We start from the raw sequence: 22,611 nt of genomic DNA, 5'->3' as shown, positions 1-22,611 counted from the left end.
CAAAAAAGAGCTTAGCACAGAAAATTATATGGAACAATGAGATCAGCAACACCACACACACACAAAAAAACATAACAAAATGACAGCAATAAACTCATACCTGTCCATTATACTGAATGTAAATGAATTAAATGCACCAATCAAGAGACAGAAAATTGCAGAATGGATAAGAAAACATGATTCATCGATATGCTGTCTATAAGAGACACACCTTAGACACAAAGGCAAAAACAGAATAAAAATCAAAGGTTGGAAAAAAAAAGTCTCAAGCAAATGGCATAAAAAAAAGCAGGAATAGCAATATTAATTTCTGATAAAATAGACTTTAAGACAAAAATCACCATAAGAGACAAGGAAGGACATTATATAATGATGAAAGGAATCAAATGAACAAAAGGACATAACCATACCAATTATCTGTGCACTCAATGAAACAGCCCCAAAATACATAAATCAGACTTTAACAGAACTTAAAAGACAAACAGATGACTCCGCAATAATGAATCCTTAATAATAGTAAGAGACTTTTAATACAGTACTTTCAGTGAAGGATAGAATAACTAGAAAGAAATCCAACAAAGACACAAAAGAACTATACAATACAATCAAACAACTTGATTTTAAAAACATGTACAGAACACATCACCCAAAAACAGCACAGCGTACATTCTTTTCCAGTGTACATGGAATACTCTCCTGAACAGAACATTATGTTAGGCTACAAAGTAAGCCTCAATAAACACAAAAACATCAAAATACTGCAAAACATCTTCTCAGATAACAATGCTGTAAAACTGTTATGTTGTTGTTAGGTGCTCATGAGTTGACTCTGATGCATAGTAACCCTATGTACAACAGAATGAAATATTGCTGAGTCTTGTGCCATCCTCACAATCCTTGCTATGCTTGAGCCCACTGTTGCGGTCACTGTGTCAATCCATCTTGTTGAGGCACTGAGGGTCTTCTTTTTTGCTGACCCTCTACTTTACCAAGCATGATATCCTTCTTCAGGGACTGGTCTTTTCTGACAACATGACCTAAGTACATGAAACGAAGCCTCGTCATTTTTGCTCCCAAGAAGCCTCCTGGTTATACTTCCTTCAAGATAGGTTTGTTCACTCCTCCGAAGAAAGACTGGGCAATCTACGTCAGTAGAGATACCACCTCAGAAACCCAAGGAGGGGCTGCTATGAGTTGGAATTGACTCGACAGCAGTGAGTTTTTTTTTGTTGTTGTTGTTTGGCAGTCCATGTTTTTAGTATTCCTCACCAACATCACAATTCAAATGCATCAATTCTTCAGTCTTCTTTATTCACGATCCAGCTTTCACATATATTATGAAGCTGCTGAATATACTATAGTTTGGGTCAGGGGTACCTCAGTCTCCAAAGTGACATCTTCGCTCTTCAACATTTTAAAAAGCTCTTTGGCAGCACATTTTCCCACTACAATATGTAGTCTGATTTCTTGACTGCTGCTTACATGGGTGTTGATTGTGGGTCTAAGTAAAATGAAATCCCTGACAACTTCAATCATTTCTCCATTTATTTTAATGTTGCTTGCTTTCCAGTTGTGAGGCTTTTTGTTTTTTTATGTTGAAGTATAATCCATAATGAAGGCTATAGTCTTTTATCTTCACCAGTAGGTACTTCAGCTCACCTTCACCTTCAGCAATCAAGGCCGTGTCATCTGCTTATCACAGGCTGTTAATGAGCCTTCCTCCAATCCTGATGGTGTGTTCTTCATACAGTCCAGCTTCTTGGATTATTTGCTCAGCATACAGATTGAATAAGTATGGGGAAAGGATAAAACCGTGACACACACCTTTCCTGATTTTAAACCATGCACTATTCCCTCGTTCTGTTTGAATGAATGACTCTTGGTCTATACCCAGGTTTCTCAAAAGCACAATTAAAGGTTCAGGAAATCCCATTCTTTGAAATGCTATCCATAATTTGTTATGATCCACACAGGTGAATGCCTTTGCATAGTCAATAAAACACAGGTAAACATTTTTCTGGTATTCTCCGCTTTCAGTTAAGATCCATCTGACATCAGCAATGACATCTCTCATTCCATGCCCTCTTCTGAATCCAGCTTGAATTTCTGGCAGTTCCCTGTCAATATACTACTGCATCTGATTTTAAATTATCTTCAGCAAAATTTTACTTACATGTGATATTAATGATATTGTTTTATAATTTCCACATTCTGTTGGCCAGGGAGCTGTTTTCCAAATTTCTCTCCATAAACATGTGAAAGCCTCCACCACTATACCAGTTTGTTGAAACATCTCAGTAGGTATTTAGTCAATTTCTGGAGTTGTTTTTTGCCATTGCCTTCAGTATAGGTTGGACTTCTTCCTTCAATACCATAGGTTCTTGATCATATGCTACCTGCTGAAATAACTGTCAACCAATTCTTTTTGGTACAGTGATTCTGTGTATTCCTTCCATCTTCTTTTGAGGCTTCCTTATTATTCAGTATTCTTCCCATAGATTTTCTGCTACAAAATTTAGAAATCAAAAATAGGAAAATCAAAGGACAAAAAGGAAACACATGGAAACTGAATAATACTCTGCTTAAAAACTACTGAAACTACTGAATAGAAAAAGTGAAAAATGAGATTTAAAAATTCCTTGAACCAAATAAGAATGAAAACACTACATACCAAAATCTTTGGGACATAGCAAAATCAGTATGCAGAGGGCAATTTCAAGGAATAAAAGCATACATAAAACAAGAAGAGCCAAATTCAACACCTTAACCCCAATTATCAACAATAAGAAAAAGAGCAGCAAAAAAAAAAAAAAAGAAAAAAAAAGCCTCTTGTCATCAGAGGAAAAGGAATAGTAAAGATCTGAACAGAAATAAAGGAAACAGAAAAACAACAGAAAGAAATCAATATGACTAGAAGTTGGTTTGTTGAAAAGATTAATTAAAATTTGCAAACCACTGATAAATTTAACAAAGGAAAAGAAGCAAATAAAATGAGTAAGAAATGAAATGGGTGACATCACAACAGAACCAACTCGAATAAAAAGCCAGTATCACGATACTATGAAGAAATGTAGCCCAACAAATTTGAACCTGGAACTGGATATATTTCTAGAAACCACTACCTACATAAACTAACACAGACAGGTAGAAACTTTTAACAGATCCATAATACGTGAAGAAATCGAACAGGTCATTAAAAAAAACAAAACAAAACAAAAAAAACCTCTCAACAAAAAAAAGGCCCGACCCTGGTGACTTCAATGGTGAGATGTACTAAACATTGAGAAAAGAGCTGACACCAATTCTCCTCAAACTATTCCAGAATATAGAAAAGGAAGGAATACTCTCAAATCTACTTTATGAAGCAAGTATAACCCAGATGCCAAAACCAGGCAAAACATCATTAAAAAAGAAAATTATGGACTAATATCCCTTATGAACATAGAGGCAAAAATTCTCAACAAAATATTAGCTAATAGACTCCAACAACATATCAAAAAATAACACATCATGACTAAGCAGTATTCATATCAAGTATGCAAGGATGGTTTACCATTAAAAACAACCAATGTTAATTTAACACATAAATAAAACAAAGGAAATGAACCACAAGACCATATCAATTGACACAGAAAAGGCATTTGACAAAATCCAATACTCACTCCTGATAAAAACCCTAAACAAAACTGGAATAGAAGGGAAATTCCTCAACATAATTAAGGCATATATATGAAACCAATGGCCAAGATCATTCTAAAAATTCTGAAAGCATTTCCCTTATGAACAAGGACCTGACAAAGATGTCCTTTATCACCATTTATATTCAATATTGTGTTGGGACTCCCTGTTAGAGTAATAAGGGAAGAAAAGGAAATGGGCAAAGAAGTTGTAAAATTATATTGGCAGCTGATACAATCTTATACATAGAAAATTCCAAAGACTCAGTAAGAAAATTACTGAAAATAATTGCAAGTTTCAGCAGCGTACAAGATCAAAATACAAAAATCTGCTAGATTCCTTTACCCTAATGAAAAGAACTCTGAAGAGGAAAACAGAAAAGTAATATTGCTTACAATAACCACCCAAAACATGAAGTATTTAGGAATGAATCTAATCAGAGACATGAAAGACACATACAAAGGAAATTATAAAACACTATTACAAGAAACCAAGAGAGACTTACCTAAATGGAAGAATATACCATGTTCATAGATAGGAAGACTTAATATTGTGAAAAGTCAATACTATCCAAAGTGATCTACACATAAAATGCAATCTTGATCCAGATTCCATCATCTTTCTTTAACAAGATGGAAAAAGTAATTGCCAACTTTATTTGGAAAGGAAAGACACCCTGGGTAAATAAAGCACTACTAAAGAAGAAGAAGAAAGTAAGAGGCTTCACACTCCCCAATCTCAAAACTTACTATACAACTACAATAGTTAAAACAGCCTGGTACTGGTACAAAAACAAACACATAGACCAATGGAAAATAATTGGAAACTAAGAAGTAAACCCAATCATGTATGGACACCTGATCTTTGACAAACGGCCAAAGAAAAAATCAAAGATACATGGGTACAGTCAGTCCAAGGGATTAGTGGATCCCAAGAACCTCGGCCGCCACAACCTTGAAACCAAAACTAGATGGTGCCTGTCTACCACTGCCAACCACTCTGAAAAAGAACACAGTAGATCCTACATAGGAGTAAAATGTGGAACAAAAGTCTTTAAATTAAAAAAACAAAACAAAACAGGTTTACTGGTCTGATAGAACTGGTGGAACTTCTGAGACTACGGCCCCTTAGTTACCCATCAAGCCTGGAACTAAACTTACCGTATGACTCAACTTTCAGCCAAATAATAGACAAGTGGAGAGGTAAACCAGAGAGGTATGCACTCTTAGAATAATTAACCATAAAAGATCAAAAGGGCGGCATTTGCCCAGGGATAAAGCTCAGAAGGCAAGAAGGATAGGAAGGAAGGAAAAAGGGAAATGGTAACCATAAAGAGAAAGTGGGAAGAGTATTGGTACATTGTGGCGATTGCAATCAGTGTCATAAAACAAAATGTGTATGAATTGTTTGAGTAGAAAACCAATTTGCTCTGTAAACTTTCACTCAAATCATAATAAAAAGAAAATAAGAAAATGGTAGGTCATTCATGATCACCTTAAATTCTGTCTTCCAAACCACAGCTCTCTACACCGTTCCCCAAACTCACAGGACCAGGCTATAAGAAGATGTTACTTCCTGTGCTACCCAGACATCCATAGGCTTCTCCAACCCCAGTCCAATGGACTGGCCCCCACAAATAACCCAGCAACCAGCCTTGATCAATTAAGGGCCTTTCCACATGAGAGAAGAAATGCAGAAAACAGCCAAAGACAGAACCAACTCATTCTCATCCAATGTCACTTCCTCCAGAATAGCTCTGTTAACACTGGCCTCAGGTCCTCTGTGTCACAAGATTCCTAGTCCAGCTGCCTTCCTTCATCCCAAGATGCTCAGCAGAAGGTGAGAGGCAAGGGAGCTCCTATAGGCTGGAGAGGTTCCCAGTGGCTACTGTATGCTTGCCCTTTGCTTCAAGACCTAGCTTAGACATCACCCTGAGTTAGTGAGGTAACCCTGCACAGTGCTAGCTTCCATGGATTACAGTTTAATGATGTGCTCTTATTTCTTATGCTGGAGCTTCTTTTCATGATTTTGTATATATTACTTAGGATTAGGTTCAGCTGAGCATGGAAACTCAAACAAAACAAAACAAAACAAAACAAAACAATAAAAGGAAAAGACAGGTATGCAACATGTCAGTTGTGAATGTTGATAGGATTCAGCTGCACTGATTTCCAGTTTGTTGCTTTTTAATGCAGTTGCCCATAGGAAATTCAAATTTTTCTATCTTAAAATCAATGGGCAAAATAGATGCTAACAAGGATGATTTAAAACAGTCATCTGATGATGAATGCAATTCAGCAATTTTCTCTTAAATTGGGTAGGAACATCCTGAGAAAAAGCACAGTTGTTTCTCATGGGAATGCAAAATAAATCATCCTTATGCATATGAATTCTTACCTCTTGATATTCCTTATACTGTGTATCTACTAAGTCACGGACAACAGCAATATGGGTAAACATCCACTGCGAAATCTCCTAACATTGGACAGAAAAAGAATCTTTAATATATCTCATGGATTTACCAGAAAAATAAGTTAACTAGTCTTAAAATTAATGCTAAACAAGTGGTTAAAATTCTGTAAAAAGCATCCACTATAGTTAAAAATAAATCCAACAGTAAAAAGTCAGATTATATATTGAATCTAATGCAGGCCTGGAATGATGGACACCCCCTCAAATGCCCTTCTGAGGCAGGACTTGCTGCTCTAGCTTCCTGGAGTACTGTCAGTCACTTCAGTGTTGCCTCACCTTCAGAGTCACTGGATGCCTCACATTCAATGGCTGACTGAGTTGGGGAATATGGAACCTCAGTGATTTCAATAAAATGCAGGTCAACTGTAACAGGCCATTTTGGATCCAGAGCTCCACTTAGGTCAGTCAAGGCTGTCACTGGGCCTGCATCTCAGCTTGTCATTTCTTTGTGCTCAATACTGTTTTCTTCTTCTTTCCACAGGTATTGATCCCAAAGACATCCCCTAATAAAATATCCTGCACACCAAACTTCACTTTAGAGTGTGCTGCCTGGAGAGCCCAATCTGACACAGGGGATGACTGACATACACTGTTTTTCTCAGACCCTTTTCACAACTGCCATTTAAGATTCTGGGATGTTGACAGATGTATGATGAGGGAAAAATTAATGATGGAGATAGAAAAGTTTTTTTTTTTTTAATCCTTATTAGGTATATACCACAAAAAGATTATAAAAAAATTAAAAAAACCTATTTGTTCTACTATTGTTTTAAAATTTATACATTTAACAATAACAATATTATGGGAAGTATAGAAAAATTGAGAAAAATTATCCATATTCTGATCATACATTATTCTCTGCATGTTATCTTCTGTCATGTCCATTTATGAAATGGATATAAATACACAACATTCACAATGCAATTTTATCACAACAAAGAGAAGTTCCCATAATCTGAGTTACTTCTATCTCTTCTAAAGGAAAAATACAGAAAAGTTCCATTTCAAATGATCTGCATGTACATGTTAAGTATATTACATAAAATACTGTAACTGAAACTTGAAGTCTAAATTTCTTTATCAGCAATGAAAGAACACACTGTACCTGGGTGGAAAGACTGTGCTTATTAAGACCACTCTCCTTCCGATTCCTTCTTGATCCTGTTAACTTGGAAAGACCAAAGCCACTGCTGACACGGGACAATTTGGATTGTGTGGTGGGCAGTAACGCTTCTCCTCGACTTACACATTTCTTTTCATGGGCTATGAAATTAAAATTGGATTATTTTACAATTGCTCCATATACTTATTAGTTTTCTTTTTAGCACTTTTCTATCATGTACAAACACCACAATTCTACAGGCATCAAAAGCAGGCTATATTACAGAGTCAGAAAATTTTCTTTTGATATTAGAAATTCATTTGTTGATGTTCAAAGATAGCTGCTTGAGAATTACTTACCAGGTGAACTTATATTTGGTAGAAATTTCACAGGTCTGCAATAATATGCAAATTTATTTTAACTGTAATCAGGTACTGTGTTACTAATGGTTCCCAATCCCTTTGGTGCTCTGTATACTTTGGAATTCAGAATGTTTCAGATTTTTAAAAGGGGACATAGAACATATATTGCATATTATATAATATTATATAATACTGCCCAAGAGTCTAGGGTAACAAATCATAATTTAACACATTAACATTTCAGCAGAAAATATATGAATATTTACACCAAATAGGATAGAAAAAGTAAAGTTAGGTTTGCTACCAAGAGAATTTTAGCACTAAATTAATAAACAAACCAATGCTCAGGTTTTCAGTACATTTTAGATTTCAGACTTATGGATAAGGGATGGTGAACATGCAGCCAAGAGAATGACCACACAACAGCTAAGTACAACATAATGATTTTCTAAACTCATAGATCACAGATGTATAACAAACTTTTGAGTTAAGAAAAGTCAAACTCAGCATAAACATTCTAGAATGGAACATGTATTGATTTTCATTTCTATTTCCATCACAGTATCCTATTTTGGGAAAGTTTTAATTATATGTCTAAAGTGCATTTCATGCACAACAGCAGTGTAGCTGTCTTCCGGCCACATGATCTCAGCAGACCTTCTTACCCAAATGATTTTGCCAGCACTTCAAACCAGCTTCTTCAATGAGTGGCCTTGCTGTAGCTATGTCCACATGGCCCCTTTCGTTCACAGGAAGAGTGACTTTAAAAAGCTCCTCTAAGGCTTGTTTCTTACTATGTATCAGCTCAGTCCAAACTCTGTTGACAGCTTTTATGAGAAGCTGACGCCCTAGAGGGATGAACAGCAAAAAAAAAAAGAAAAGAAAACACATGATGAAAACCATAATATAAAATCAGTTCTTAATTTCCTTATTTTTAATCTAGGAATTTTGACTATAGCACTTAACAGTCAAAACAATGCATCATGAAGCCAAGCATGGGTGTATGGGTGGATAGATGGGTGGACAGGCTGAACTATTATGTATGTCTCTGAAATGGGGAGTATATCCAAGAACATACATAAGGTTGGCAGACAATGGTCCTATAAGTTTATGTGAATGATCAGAATTCCCAGGTGTATAGCAGAGTTGACAAGGGGAAGGTTGTGGTCACTGCTTGGTCACAGCCAACTACCCAGAGGGACCAAGTAGTTAAACCTGAGGGCTTGGGACCATAGTCGCTGAGGATATCAAGCTCAGTTGGCATAACATAACTATATAAAACATTGTTCCACCTCCTACTTTGGCAAGTAGCGACTGGAATCTTAAAAGCTAGCAAGCTGCCATCTAGATGCAACGATGAGTTTCTCCTCGTCCAGAGCAAAGAAGAATGAAGAAAACCAAAATTCATGGAAACAATTAGTCCTAGTGACTGGTACACCATCCAATCGGCAGCCTATACAACTATGAGACCAGAAGAACTAGATGGCCCAGCTACCACTGTCATCCACTTAGAAGGGGATCTGTGTAGCGGATCCTTGATAGGGAAAACGATGTGGAACAAAACTCAAAATCATTTGGAGAAAAAAAAAAAGGGGGGGAGGGACCAAGTTTGCTGGTCTGATAGAGCCTGGTGGAACCACTGAGACTATGGCCCCAAGCTGCCCTTCAGGTCTGGAATTGAACCCACACCTGTGGTTTCCAGCCAAACAGAAGACAGACATATGAGTTGAACATTTGCCTGAGGTAGATACACTCCTTGGAGAGAAGAAGAATTGAGAAAGAAGGGCTGCCTATGCACAGGGAGAAAGCTTACGGGTCAGGAGTCCATGGAGGGATGGACACTGGGAAGAGGTAACTATGGGGAGGAAGTGGGAGGGGAGCTGTTGCATTGTGGTAAACTGCGGTCAATGTCATGAGACAAAGTATATGTAAACTGCTATGTGGACAGTGAATTTGCTCTGTAAATCTTCACCCAAATCACAATAATAAAAAACAAAAAAACAATGCATCATATATTGTTATTACTGAAATGGATTATTCAGATAAGTAAAAATAGGATTGGTTACTTGGAAAAGTTTTGTGAAACTGTTAAACTCATGCAGAAAGACTGAATTTTATTTTATAATAGGAAAAATTTACATGTATTTCTTTATCTAGCTTTTTCTACTTAAGAACTTTGAACACTGAAGGTGAGTTCAAAATTAAGTTAGATGTTCTTGATGTTTTTGTAAGACATAATAATGAACAAATGTTCTTAAATTTAATCTTGCTTTCAGAGTTCTTGATCATTAGTCTGACTACAGCTCTAGACCAGGCAAACTTCACCAAGCACCAGAATCACTTGGCAAGCTTATGAAAACAGATTACTGGTTTTCACCCACTGAATTTCTGATTCAACAGATCTGAAGGGGGCCAAAGAACATGCCTTTCTATTAAGTTTCCAAATTATGTGATACTACTCGTCTGAAAATACTGCTCTGAGAACCAATGTTAAAGACTGTCAATTATTTGGGAGTAAAAATAACTGTGCCCTCAGTGTCTAGGCTTCCAAAAATTAGGGTGAATGAATGAAGAGCAAATTAATGTTTAAATGAATGCATAAGAGAAAGAATAAGTGTCTCCATTCCAAAAGCTGAAATCATATGCACAAGTCCTACAAAATATTGCACTACGATGGTCTAATCTTTTCCTCTGAGCCACGTGGAAATGAGAAAACAATCTAACCAAAAACTTTAATCCTCAAGATTTACAGATTCAATGTGAAAATAAGATTTTAGAAAAAGACAATAAAAGATAATTTGTCCCAGTAATATCTGCCTCTAGTGTGATATGTGTAATACCACCATTAGCTCTGGTAGCGTAGTGCCTAAGGCACTTGACTGCTAACCAGAAGGCTGGTGGTTTAAACCCACCAGCCACTCCTTGGAAGGAAGGTTGGACAATCTACTTCCATAGTGATACCGCCTCGCTAATCCAAGGAGGGGTCGCTATGCGTCGGGTCTGACCATAACATTGCCACCACCACCATTAGCTCTCTTTATGTGAAGTACCAGTTAATATATATTACTTAACTAGAAACAAATGCTGTACTAATAACTGTGCAAATGCAAACATCAAGTCTCTCAGCATCACCAATAAATGTTGAGGGCTAGCAATGTCAGTGAGTGGTGTAATTCTGCCATACAGGAGAAATTTTGTGCGCACATCTGTGTATGGACAGCAGTGACTTACTGGAAGAGAATTCTTAATGTTGGCAATTTCTGATGCCAATTTTTTTTTCCAATCTTTTAAAATGGAAACGAATGAATGAAAATAAACAAAAAACAGAAGTAATTACCTTCGCTAATATCTTGGCTATAACCACCATCTGGTTCAATGTCAGAGGGAATCATAATATGCCATGTAGTCATGCGGGCTTCTGCTTCCAGTCCAAATCCATCCACGTTGCTGAAAAATTCCAGTCAGTTTAAACTATATGAAGGAAATGATGGTAACTGAAAACTCTATGACTATGTAGTACTCTGCAGAAACAAGATAAACTCTGGCTCCATCACAAAGTTTCATTACTGGCAAGCTGATGCACAGCAGATGTACCACACAGAATGTCTGCCATGAACATGCCATTCAGATCTACTTGTCTGAATGTAACTCAACTCAAGTCTAGCATCACGTGGCATGGGACTGGGTAGCATTTTGTTCTGTTGTACATGAGGTGCCACGAGTCGGAGATGACTCAATAGCAACTTACAGCAATAACATAACATCAAGATGAGCATCTTAATTTTTGATTATTAACATTTTTACCAAACAAATCCAAAAAGTTAGTTTAACTAAAAATATTCTCCTCATATGTTATCAACTGAATTGTGTCCCCCCAAAATACACGCTGTAATTCCTAACCTCTATTAGTGCCTAAGGCACTTGACTGCTAACCAGAAGGCTGGCAGTTCAAACCCACCAGCCACTCCTTGGAAGGAAGATGGGGCAATCTACTTCCGTAGTGATACTGCCTCGGAAACCCAAGGAGGGGTCACTATGAGTCAGTCCGACTCGTGGGTACATAACAACAACAACATGCCTGTGGTTATAAATCCATTTGGGAATGGGTTGCCTTTGTTATGTTAATTAGGCTGTGTTAGTGTAGGTGTGTCTTCAGTCAATCTCTTTTGAGATATGAAAGAGATTAAACAAGCCAGAGGAGAAGCAGAATTGAAGGAAGAGAGATGCCAAGCCACATGAAGATTGCCCAGGAGCAGAAGCTATGAGAGACAAGGACCTTCCGCTGGACCCGAGAGAGAAAGAAACACTTCCCTTAGAGCCAGCACCCTCAATTTGGACTTCTAGGCTCCTAAGCTGTAAGAAAATGAATTCCTGTTTATTGATGCCATCCACCTGTGGTATTTCTGTATAGCAGCACTGGATAACTAAAATACAGGCCCCCTCTCCAGTTTTATACCTCACATCTCTTTGCTGTAGTAGCAGTGAAGTAATTGCAGTTTTCCAAATGTGTCACATTCTTTCTCTCCTCTGGGCAATCACATACACTGCTCTTTCTTCCAATAGCTCCTTTTCCCATCCCCTTTGCAGGATTAACCTCCTCTGCTATTAGGTCACAGGTTCAATTAAAGGGGTATCTCTTCCTAACTAGGGCCCTGAGTTATGTGCTCCAGCACAGTGTTTCTTCTATCTAGTATAGCACTCAACACACCTGACTGGTTTTGTGTTTATCTATCTGTCTTCCCTTCTAGACTGCATGCCCCCAGAAGGCTTTCAGATTTCATCCCAGCCCCTATTTCAGTGCCTCCCCTCCAGGAGACACTAAAGAACTATCTAGCAAAGTAATCAGCAGAAAAATACCATTTACCATACAAGTATTTTGTCAGCCTCCAACAACATATTTTATTTGCTTTCACAGCAAATTTCTTTTTAAAAAGTATTTAAGAGACATATATGGTCACTGTTGAAAAGTAAACAAGGTAGAAAATTAAAGAAAAAAATATGAATTGTTCCTTTAGAAAAATGCCAACACTTGCCTTTCACCTTTCATATGAAATTTTAGATAAAATAGAAAAAAGAAACATTACTACCAGAAAAGCTGAACAAAGAAGTAATATCAAAGACAAATTCAACATAGCAAAGTGAACCTAAAGGATTTACCTTCCAACATGCAGATTAATCAAACAGTGAGCCAGACAACTAATGAACTCCTGGTCATGGTTCCCAGGTCCCAGGATCAAGTTCCTGTTTACAGTGAGGACCCTGAGTGAATCAAGGAGAGCTACTTGCTGAGGAACAGTTTTGTGTGCACGTGAGAACTGATAGAGGATGGTCCTGTTCAGGCAGTGATAAACTGCATCCAGTGATAATCCCTGGGATCTTCGTTTTGACTAAAAATGTAAAAGATACTTGACTTAGTAAAACGCATGGAAAAGAAATATCTGCTTATCATTCAATCATGAACTTTTGTTAGGTTTATTACATCCCATATGCCATACTAAGTTTAAAAATATGAAGCTCTTGCTATTAATAAACTCAGAACTCATGAGATACATAAATAAAAATAAATGAGATGAACACCACATAAACATATATGGAGGGTGTTAAGTTGGACCAGTGAGGAGAGCCCAGTAACTCTGCTGCGGTAGAGCAGCTGCAGTGTAGTAAATTACTTAGTGTGGCTTTTCTACCCATAAGTCTTTGTAAACTCCAAGGTGGGATTTGCTATGAGCAACTGAGGAGCTCCTGATTGCTGACGGTGTCCACCTGGAGTATTTCTGTTGTGAGTGGCACAATACAATGTTCTGGGAGGTGTCCACTCTCTCTCAGGTGCTTAGAGTTCTGATGCTATGATTGGCTAGTTTGACCACCCTGCCAGGCTCAAAAGGAGGCCTCCTAGAGGCAGAACTCTCTGATTGCTGGTGGAGGAAGACGTGCTGCTGAAAGAGACACGTGCTGCTGGGAAAGAGACTCAAGAGACACGCGTTGCAGAGTAAGACACCGAGAGACATGCACTGCTGGGGGAGAGACTCTGAGAGACTTGGTTGAGAGGCGGTGGGCTGGGAGAGAGACTGAGCGTTCTTCCTGAACTTGAGTTGTAGCCTGGTGCTTCCCTAATAAACCCCGTAATCCATGAGTTCTGTGTGGCCACTGCAGCGAATTATCGAACCCAGATAATTGGTGGGTGCTTTGGGAGGAACGGTTGGTGAAAGGGCTGGAGGGAGGCAGCATGTCTGGCCTTGCAGTAATAGGCCTTGCACTATTGATGGTGATTCTGCCTTCCTCTTGTGGGATTAGAGGAGGTCAGAACATGTGGCCTCCTTGCCGTTTTTGCAGCAGCCTACAGAGAAGATAAAGTACCATCTGGGCAGAGTCTCCGATCAAAGGAACTTTGTTAGGGTGAATGCTTTCTGTTCAAAATCATTGAAAAAAGAAAATTACCTAAAATGTTAAATGAAAAAAAATTTTTTTTGACATTTTAGCTTCATCTTCTCACTTATTAATTTCTCTTTTTGATTTAAATACAAATTTATCTCATAAAAATTTCTTAGATGAGAAAACTCTATAGACCATATGCTAATAAAACATGATAACAGTGTTTTCTATTTTCTATATTATGAGCTGAATTAAGATTAAAAACTTGTGCTAAATCAGACCAATACTCCTAAATCAAAGGTACCCAAAGCACACACTTAAGTGACATTTTCAAAGGAACAAGGACAAGAATGGACTTTATATACTTTAAATTTACAAAAACAGAATAGTCCTTCACTATCTATTGTACTCTTTAAGCCTTTACACACTGATGTATTATACTGCAAAAATCTATCAAATGGGTAGTAACTCAAGGTATTAAACCCAGAAGAAGGAAATCTAGCTATCTGGGTAATAAACAGCAATACCAACAGTAAGAGATGACCAGAGCTTGAGAGAATTAAGCAAGTTTACAAGGGGCACACTGGCACCAGGCTACTGATAAGGGTTGAGGAGGTTTAAAGTCTTTATTTTTTAGTTCACTTTTAATAAGCTCAGCTTTATACTGAATGTTAGCATTCATTAGTTACACTTATTTCCAACAATTTTGACACGATAGGGAAGTTTTTCATAGGGAAAACATGTATTCTACAACTGACAATGAATTACCTGTGCAATTAGTTGAATTATAAAATCTATTAGGAGTTTAGATTCTTTGTTGAACATGCCTTGCCAAAGCTTGTCCACCACACGTTGTGTGAAATAAAACACATTGTTCACCAATACCTGGTAGCTTCCTCCACTGGTAATAGGCAGAGATGCATCTTCTCCTAAATTCCAGTAGGAAAAAAAGGTCTAAGAAAACTGATGTCTGCTAGCACAAAATGTGATACTCAAACAAATCAGGCTAAGGACAAATGAGTACATCTATTACATTAAGAAATATGACAACTAGTTCTTATGAAATGCTTTAAGAAAATGATGTTCATGGCCAGAAATCATGGTACACACTGGAAGAAATAATTTCTGCAGGAAGAAAGCATGTTATAGATTGAGACTAACTGTATAGCCACTCATTGCCTTAAGACAGTCTATAATAAGCAAATAGTTCTTCTACTTAAACTCTTAGTGACAGATGATTTCTGTTTGATGGAAAAATTAAGTCAGTTTATTAGCTGTAATTTGAATGTGTGTATATAATAAAGGTCAAAACAAGCCATCAAATTAAAACAACTTTTGAGTATACCCTTAATAGCAAGGGAGTAATGTAAGCAGAAGAACTTCAGAAAAATTGCCAAAAGAAAGTATAATCCGTGGGTTACATTGCAAGGGTCCCTTCAGCCCTCTCAACAGCATTTATTAGCACTACCTCTAAAAGCCACCCTCCTGTCTTCCATGTGCTGCTATGCACGTACTGCAACCCCTTCCACCTCATGAGAACGCCCCCTAGAAGTCCCTCTCAGAAACAAATTCAGGAGCCTCAAACTGAACGTGATTATTATTATTATTTCCACCAAACTTTAAACCACCCCATTAAGCAAAACTTTTCATATGGGTCTTCATATAATAAGACTGATCTCAACTGATAAAAAACTATCATTGTTTGACCTAACATCCTGCTTTGAGGGCTCATAACTGCATGCTAAGACAATACTAAAGTTTCCCAGCAAACTTACTTCAGAAAAAAATGATAGTTGTATAGCACAGAGGTTCCATGAGTGGTATTTTCACCAGGAACTCAGCAAATATACTAACCCATCACTTTTCTTTCTCCTTTAAATTCCATCTTTGTCTTAACATAAATGTTGGGGCCAACGTAAATGTATCAATATTTGTGTGTTTACAGACACAAAAGAAAAAGATTATTTTAATGGGATTTGATTCCATGTCCTAGAAGCTGTCCCTAAGCATACTAAGTACTTACCTATGACCCAACAATTCTACTCCCAGGTACAGACTCAACAAAAATGTATAAATAATATATATATATATATATATATGCTTCATGTGAAAAAGAACATTCATAACATTTTTATTTATAATACTCTCATGCTGGAAACTATCAAATGTCCATCGACAGCAAAATGATAAATTTATATACTCATATGATAGAACGATATACAATGATGAAAATACATGGACTCCTGCATGTACCATGAACAAATCTTACAAATATAATGTTGAGTGTAAAAAGCTAGACACAAAAGGATACCAAAAACTAATTTGAAATGTATTAGATATTGATAAAAAGACAATCTATTTATATAACATAGTTTTTAAATGTTTCTCTTTTCTTGTCTTCCTCTTTCCACCCATTAATACACAGATATGTCCACCAGTCACTCCTCGGAAGGAAGATGAGGCAATCTACTTCCGTAGTGATACTGCCTCGGAAACCCAAGGAGGGGTCGCTATGAGTTGGGTCCAACTCGATGGCACATAACAACAACAACAACAACATGTGTACACCATAAGTACTTCCAGCTGCTGAATCTTTTATCTTACATTCAAAGGAAAGAGCTGGATGGGTCTTTTTTTATACAGAGAATATACGAGTAAGATGGGAAAATGCACAGAAAGAGACAGAAAGAAATGATATCAGAAAGTAGATGATGGGTTTAGATAGGGAAGAAGAGTGATTACAGGTACTTTTAAAAAATAAGAATTAAAACACAGAATTACCCAGTAATACATCAGCCGCAAGCAAATGGTCCATCACACTATCCAAAATGTAAGTCTGGAATTCTTTTTGCTGAGTTCTTGTAGATCTTTCAGGGGAAGCCTGATCAGTAAAATTCAGAATTAGTAACAGAACCAACTAAACAAAGGACTAAACCAGTTACCAAATGTATCCAAAAGATAAAAAAAAAAAAAAAGCTTACTGGCAAATAATCAAATACGACACCAAGAGTGGTATAATGTATATGCATATAACATTTCTCTTATTTTTCTGACCATAAAATTTTTTTAAATTTAAGATGAAATATCACTTTCCTTCCTCCCAAAATAGTATTCTAAACATTGTAAGTATTTAATAAATATTTGATAATCTATTATTATACCTCACTTACTTCCAAGAAAGATCTAGTGGTTTATAATAAGACAGATAAAATAAATCAGAAAGCCATTAAACGTAAAAGCTTAAGATTCTAATAAGTGGGTAAGTCAAGGGGGGGGTGGGGAAATATTGGTAACAAAAAACTAATTCAACACACAAGTTAGCACTGAGCTTGCTAGTTGCCAAGAAGGAAGGAGAAGAAGAAAAATAAGGAATATGGATTATAAAATTTTTATTATCTCTGAAAGGAAACATTCTAGATGGTCAAGAGGGATGTCTGTTTTCTAAAACTGTTCTGACAGGAATTGTCTCTGTGGGTTTTTATAAAGAGAACAGTGAACAACCCTGTAAGTGGTGTCTTTGATAAAAGTTTTACAAAGCACAAAGATGATTTTTAAAATGATCTGGAATAAAAGCTTAGGGCACAAAGTTAAACTACAGTCTTCTGCCAGCATTTCTACAGGCAATTAGAGTAATATAATCTAGGTGCATAACTTTCAAGTACGTAACTCGATAGCTGGCAAATCATGGGGCACAGAGAGATGAAAGGCAGGAAGGCTCTTCTGTCATGCTTGTGAAATGCCAATAGTTTTAGCCAGGCTTTTGATAAAAGCAGATCTCTTATTATTCAACAAACTGACATAAAGTTATTTCTTAAAAGTGATCTGTATGATTGAGATACAGGCATAGTGTTGGTTCTTTGCAAGTGAAATTGAAGAATCTACTTATCCTTGCATGGAAAGTGTCCAGGACTATTTATAGCCATGTTGCAAAAGTGGGCTCAAGAAACACTGTTCTGTTTTATGCATTTACAATGAAAATCTGCTCCATTTTTAAGTTATTTCTTTTTATTATTATGATGTCCAAAGTGGTACTGATAAGGGTTCCAAAGGCCATTAAAATTGAGTTCTCTATTGAAATTAAACATAACCTGCCACTGAATCGATTTTGACTCATAATGACCCTATAGGGCAGAATAGAACTGTCCCACAAGGTTTCCATGGCTGTAAATCTTTACAGAAGCAGACTGCTTCATCTTTCTTCTGTGGAGCAGCTGGTGTGTTTGAACTGCTCATCTTTTTGGTTAGGAGCCATATGCTTTAAGTCACCAGTCCTACTTATGTTAATCTAAGGATTCAAAACTCAACAGCTAAACCAAAGTTGTAAAGAATGTTTTCCTTTTGCATCATGACATATTTGTTTTAAATGGTAATATGAGTCAACTAACAGGTAAAGGAATACCAGTGCCTAGCCCTGGTTTGGCATCAAAGTAAACCTGAAAGTGAAGTGAAAAGTGTGAAAAGCATCCTTCAAAAGTGAAGGATGCTTCACGTTGTTTTTAATCTGCATAGATTATTATTAATCTCTTTAGATGAAAGAGATTAATACAATGCTCAACAGGAGAACTGTGTTCAAGGTCTGTTTATTCTTCATGATATCAGGATTACCATCCCTAAAAACTGAAGAAAAAGTAAGAACTTTTAAGGGACAGAACTATGAGGATTCATTATAATGAGATCAGAGACCATTTTATCAAATAACTTGAGTGATCAACAGAATTTACTAAAGACTAAGGTTCTCTTCTGAAGTCAACGATATTCCTTCATTATTATATTACTCTCAAGGTGTGTAATGGGTTAAGTAATAATGTGTACGGTCTATCAAGTCTTCAATAGACAAAGAGTTGGAAGCCTATTAAACAGAGTAACACATGACTACAAAAAAAAGAGAAGGCATTTACTCAGTAAATGATATTTTTATTTAATTAAAAAAAAAATTATTTCTTGTCCAGAGGAATTTTCGACAGATTCAGTTATCAATGGGCAATTCTCTAATTCACCTCACTGAAGATGCTAGTACATTTGGCTGCTAATCAAAAGGTCAACAGTTAGAACCTACCAGCTTCTCCATGGGAAAAAGTTGAGGTGATCTGCTTTTGTGAAGATTTAAAGCCTTGAAAACCCTGTAGTGCTGTTCTCTGTGGGGTCATTATGGATCAGAATCAACTTGATGGCAGTGGGTTTGGTTTGGAGGGTGCTACACGAGTAATCAAGACTGAGAATCTACATTGCTGTTGGCCCTACCTGGTTAGTTCATATGTTCCTGCTTAGATTTAAAGTACTCTAACTTTCAAAGCACTTAAGATTTTACAAATGCATACATGAGTAGTTATCTCTGAAGCATTTTTTAAAAAACAGTTCATTGAAGTACTATTATGTGGTAGGTTTTATATACATCTTAGTTAATCCTAAAAATATCCTTGTGAAGTAGATACTATTATTCCCATTTTATAGATAATCGAGGCTTAGAGAGGTTAAGTCAATTGGTTAAGTCACAACTAGGATTCAAACCTGTTTCTTTGATGTCAAAGTCCACAACCTTTCCTGCTATATTATACTCTTCCTGCCCTACTAAAACCTCCATATTGAAGTTGGCAATTACACATACAAGAGATCTTGGTAGTACTCAGCACACAATCTCTTTATCAATCTTTCAGATAACTCTGATTGGCCCACAGTCAATTAGGATGCGGTCAGTGCAAAATGATGCTCTGGCCTCTGGCTCTCAGATCAGTTTTTCTGGTAACAACAATGAAGCCAGTCAGTATCTCCAGGCTTCCATGACCTAGTCTCCTGCTAAAGGCCCAGGGACATCACACAGAATCTTCATGTCACACACAGGCTAGACAGCACTCGGATGTCTGCTGCCCACGGGTGAGAGCACTGAGCTCTACGTGGAAGGACCTCTCTCTGTATTCTACTCTGTTTCTGTAAAAGGTCGAAATTCTTTAAAGAAGTAGATTTTGAGCTGCTTTATTATGACTGCTATCTTCCCCTTGACTAATTTCTCCTCCCAGAGTTATTTTTCTTTTGTGAGTGTTTTGCCTACTTGTTTTCCTTCAGTCACTGAGGGTGAGTTTCACTCTGATGTATGACAATGGGTGTGTGTGTGTGACTTTTAGAAGACAGTTGAAACAGAATACAGGAAAGGCCTAAGACCACAGAAAGTTGCTTATGGTATCAGAAAAGCAAGTACTCCAACTTAGTCCCTTTAATTTAATCACTTTTACTTCTAGGTAATATGCTCTCATGTACTTTCTTTCTACTGCTACTCTGGCTGTTATGGGCAGCAAATTCATTTAGCCCTTCATAGGAAGCCTGGCCCACCACTTGTGTGTCAGTTTGTTGTACTGTGGTGGCTTGCAAGTTGCTGTGAGGCTGGAGGCTACTGTTGATGTTATTATGTGCCATCAAGTTGGACCCAACTCATAGCAACCCCTCCTTGGGTTTCTGAGGTGGTATCGTTACGGAAGTAGATTTCCCAACCTTCCTTCCGAGGAGTGACTGGTGGGTTTGAACCTCCAGCCTTCTGGTTAGCTATCAAGTGCCTTAGGCACTATGCTACTATTACTGGTATTTCAAATACTAGCAGGGGAGCTCTGGTGGTATAGTGCCTAAAGCACTTGACTGCTAACCAGAAGGTTGGTGGTTCAAACCCACCAGCCACTCCTTGGAAGGAAGACTGGGGAATTTACTTCCGTAGTGATACTGCCTCGGAAACCCAAGGAGGGGTTGCTATGAGTTGGAGACGACTTGATGGCACATAACAACAACAATAGCAAAGTTACCAATGGTGGACAGGTTTCAGTGGTGCTTCCAGACTAAGATAGACTCAGAAGAAGGGGCCATTTACTTCTCAAAGAATTGGCCAGTGAAACCTTATGAATAGCAGTGAAATACTGTCTAATGTATTTCTGGGAAACTTTATAATAGCCCCGAAACATTGTCGAATATAGTGCCAGAAGAAGAGCCCCTCAGATCAGAAGGCATTCAAAATACACCTGGGGAAGAGCTGCTTCCTCATTGTAGAGTTGACTTTAATAATGTGGATGGAGTAAATTTTCAAACCTCCATGCTGATGGGTCATGAAAATGGGAGGAAAGGGCTTGAACCAGCCATTAATAATCAGAATGAAGAATGAATGAAGCATGAATGTAGGAAAATTTTAAGTTGTCAAAAATTAAATGGAACCCACAAAGATTGGTACCCCAGGCATTAGTAAGCTGAAATGGACTGGTTTTGGCCATTTTGAATGAGACAACCATACGATCTACTATGCTGGGAATCACATACTGAAGAGGAATGGCATCTCACTTATCATCACAAAGAACGTTTCAGTATTTATCCTGAAGTACAATGCTGTCAGTGATAGGATAATATGCACTCGCCTATAAGGAAGACTAGTTAATACAACCACTACTCAAATTGACCCATCAACCACTAAAGACAAAGACGAAGAAACTAAAAATTTTTACCACCTCCTGCAGAAATTAACCAAACATACAATCAAGATGTGTTATTATCACTGGTGACTGGACTGCAAAAATTGGAAACAAAAAAGAACCACTGGTAGTAGGAAACTATGGCCTTGATGATAGAAATAACACCAGAGATCACATGATAGAATTTTGCAAGACCAATACCTTATTCATTGCAAATACCTTTTTTCAACAGAAATGATGGCTATACACGTGGACCTCATCAGATGGACTATACAGAAATCAGCCTGACTATATCTGTGGAAAGAAGTGATGGAGAAGATCAGTATCTTCAGCCAAAACAAGGCCAGGAGCTAACTGTGGAACAGATCATCAACTGCTCAAATATAAGTTCAGGTTGAAGCTGAAGACAATTAAAACAAGTCCACACAAGACAAAATACGACCTTGCTTATATCCCTCCTGAATTCAGAGACCATCAGATAACCATCAAAACAGATCTGATGCACTGAACATCAATGACTAAAAACTAGACGAATTGTGGGATGATATCAAGAACATCATATATTAAGAAAGTAAAAAGATCATTAAAAGACAGGCAAGGAAGAAAAGACCAAAATGGATATTAGAAGAGACTCTGAAATTTGCTCTTGAATGGAGAGTTGCTAACGTAAATGGAAAAGATGACAAGGTAAAATAGTGGAACACAAGATTTCAAAGGGTAGTTCAAGAAGACAAAAGTCAATTATTAGAATGAGATATGCAAAGACCTGGAGTTAGAAAACCAGAAGGGTAGAACATACTCGGCATTTCTCAAACTGAAAGAACTGAAGAAAAAATTCAAACCTCGAGTTGCAATATTGAAAGATTCTATGGGCAAAATATTGAATGGTGTAGGAAACGTAAAAAGAAGGGGGAAGGAATACAGAAAGTCACTGTACCAAAAAGAATTGGTCTGTGTTCATCTATCTATTTCAGGGGATGACATATAAGCAAAAACAGTGGTACTGAAGGAAGAAGTCAAACCTGCACTGAAGAAACTAGTGAAAATCAAGGCTCCAGGAATTGACAGAACACCCACTGAGATGTTTCAACAAATGGATACCACACTGGAGGCACTTACTTGTCTATGCCAAGAAACTTGGAAGACAGCTTCCTGGCCAACTAATTGGAAGAGATCCACATTTGTC

General features: G+C 37.3%; 1 protein-coding gene across 1 annotated transcript in view; it reads right to left on the bottom strand.

Moving 5' to 3' along the window:
* Positions 1-22,611, bottom strand: part of WDFY3 (WD repeat and FYVE domain containing 3) — a 341,413-nt gene that overhangs the window by 105,592 nt on the left and 213,210 nt on the right. The window contains exons 34-40 of the mRNA XM_042782046.1: positions 16,768-16,867; positions 14,755-14,915; positions 12,772-13,001; positions 10,952-11,061; positions 8,280-8,462; positions 7,256-7,413; positions 6,076-6,153 (exon numbers count right to left, since the gene is read on the bottom strand). Of these exons, the coding sequence (XP_042637980.1) occupies positions 6,076-6,153; positions 7,256-7,413; positions 8,280-8,462; positions 10,952-11,061; positions 12,772-13,001; positions 14,755-14,915; positions 16,768-16,867 (1,020 nt within the window). The remainder of the gene's footprint in view (positions 1-6,075; positions 6,154-7,255; positions 7,414-8,279; positions 8,463-10,951; positions 11,062-12,771; positions 13,002-14,754; positions 14,916-16,767; positions 16,868-22,611) is intronic.

The sequence above is a fragment of the Orycteropus afer genome, unplaced genomic scaffold, assembly GCF_000298275.1.
Source record: "Orycteropus afer afer isolate SDZICR_OR568_19922 unplaced genomic scaffold, OryAfe1.0 scaffold00227, whole genome shotgun sequence".
Classification (NCBI taxonomy): Eukaryota; Metazoa; Chordata; class Mammalia; order Tubulidentata; family Orycteropodidae; genus Orycteropus; species Orycteropus afer.
This window is presented reverse-complemented; position numbering and strand designations above follow the sequence as displayed.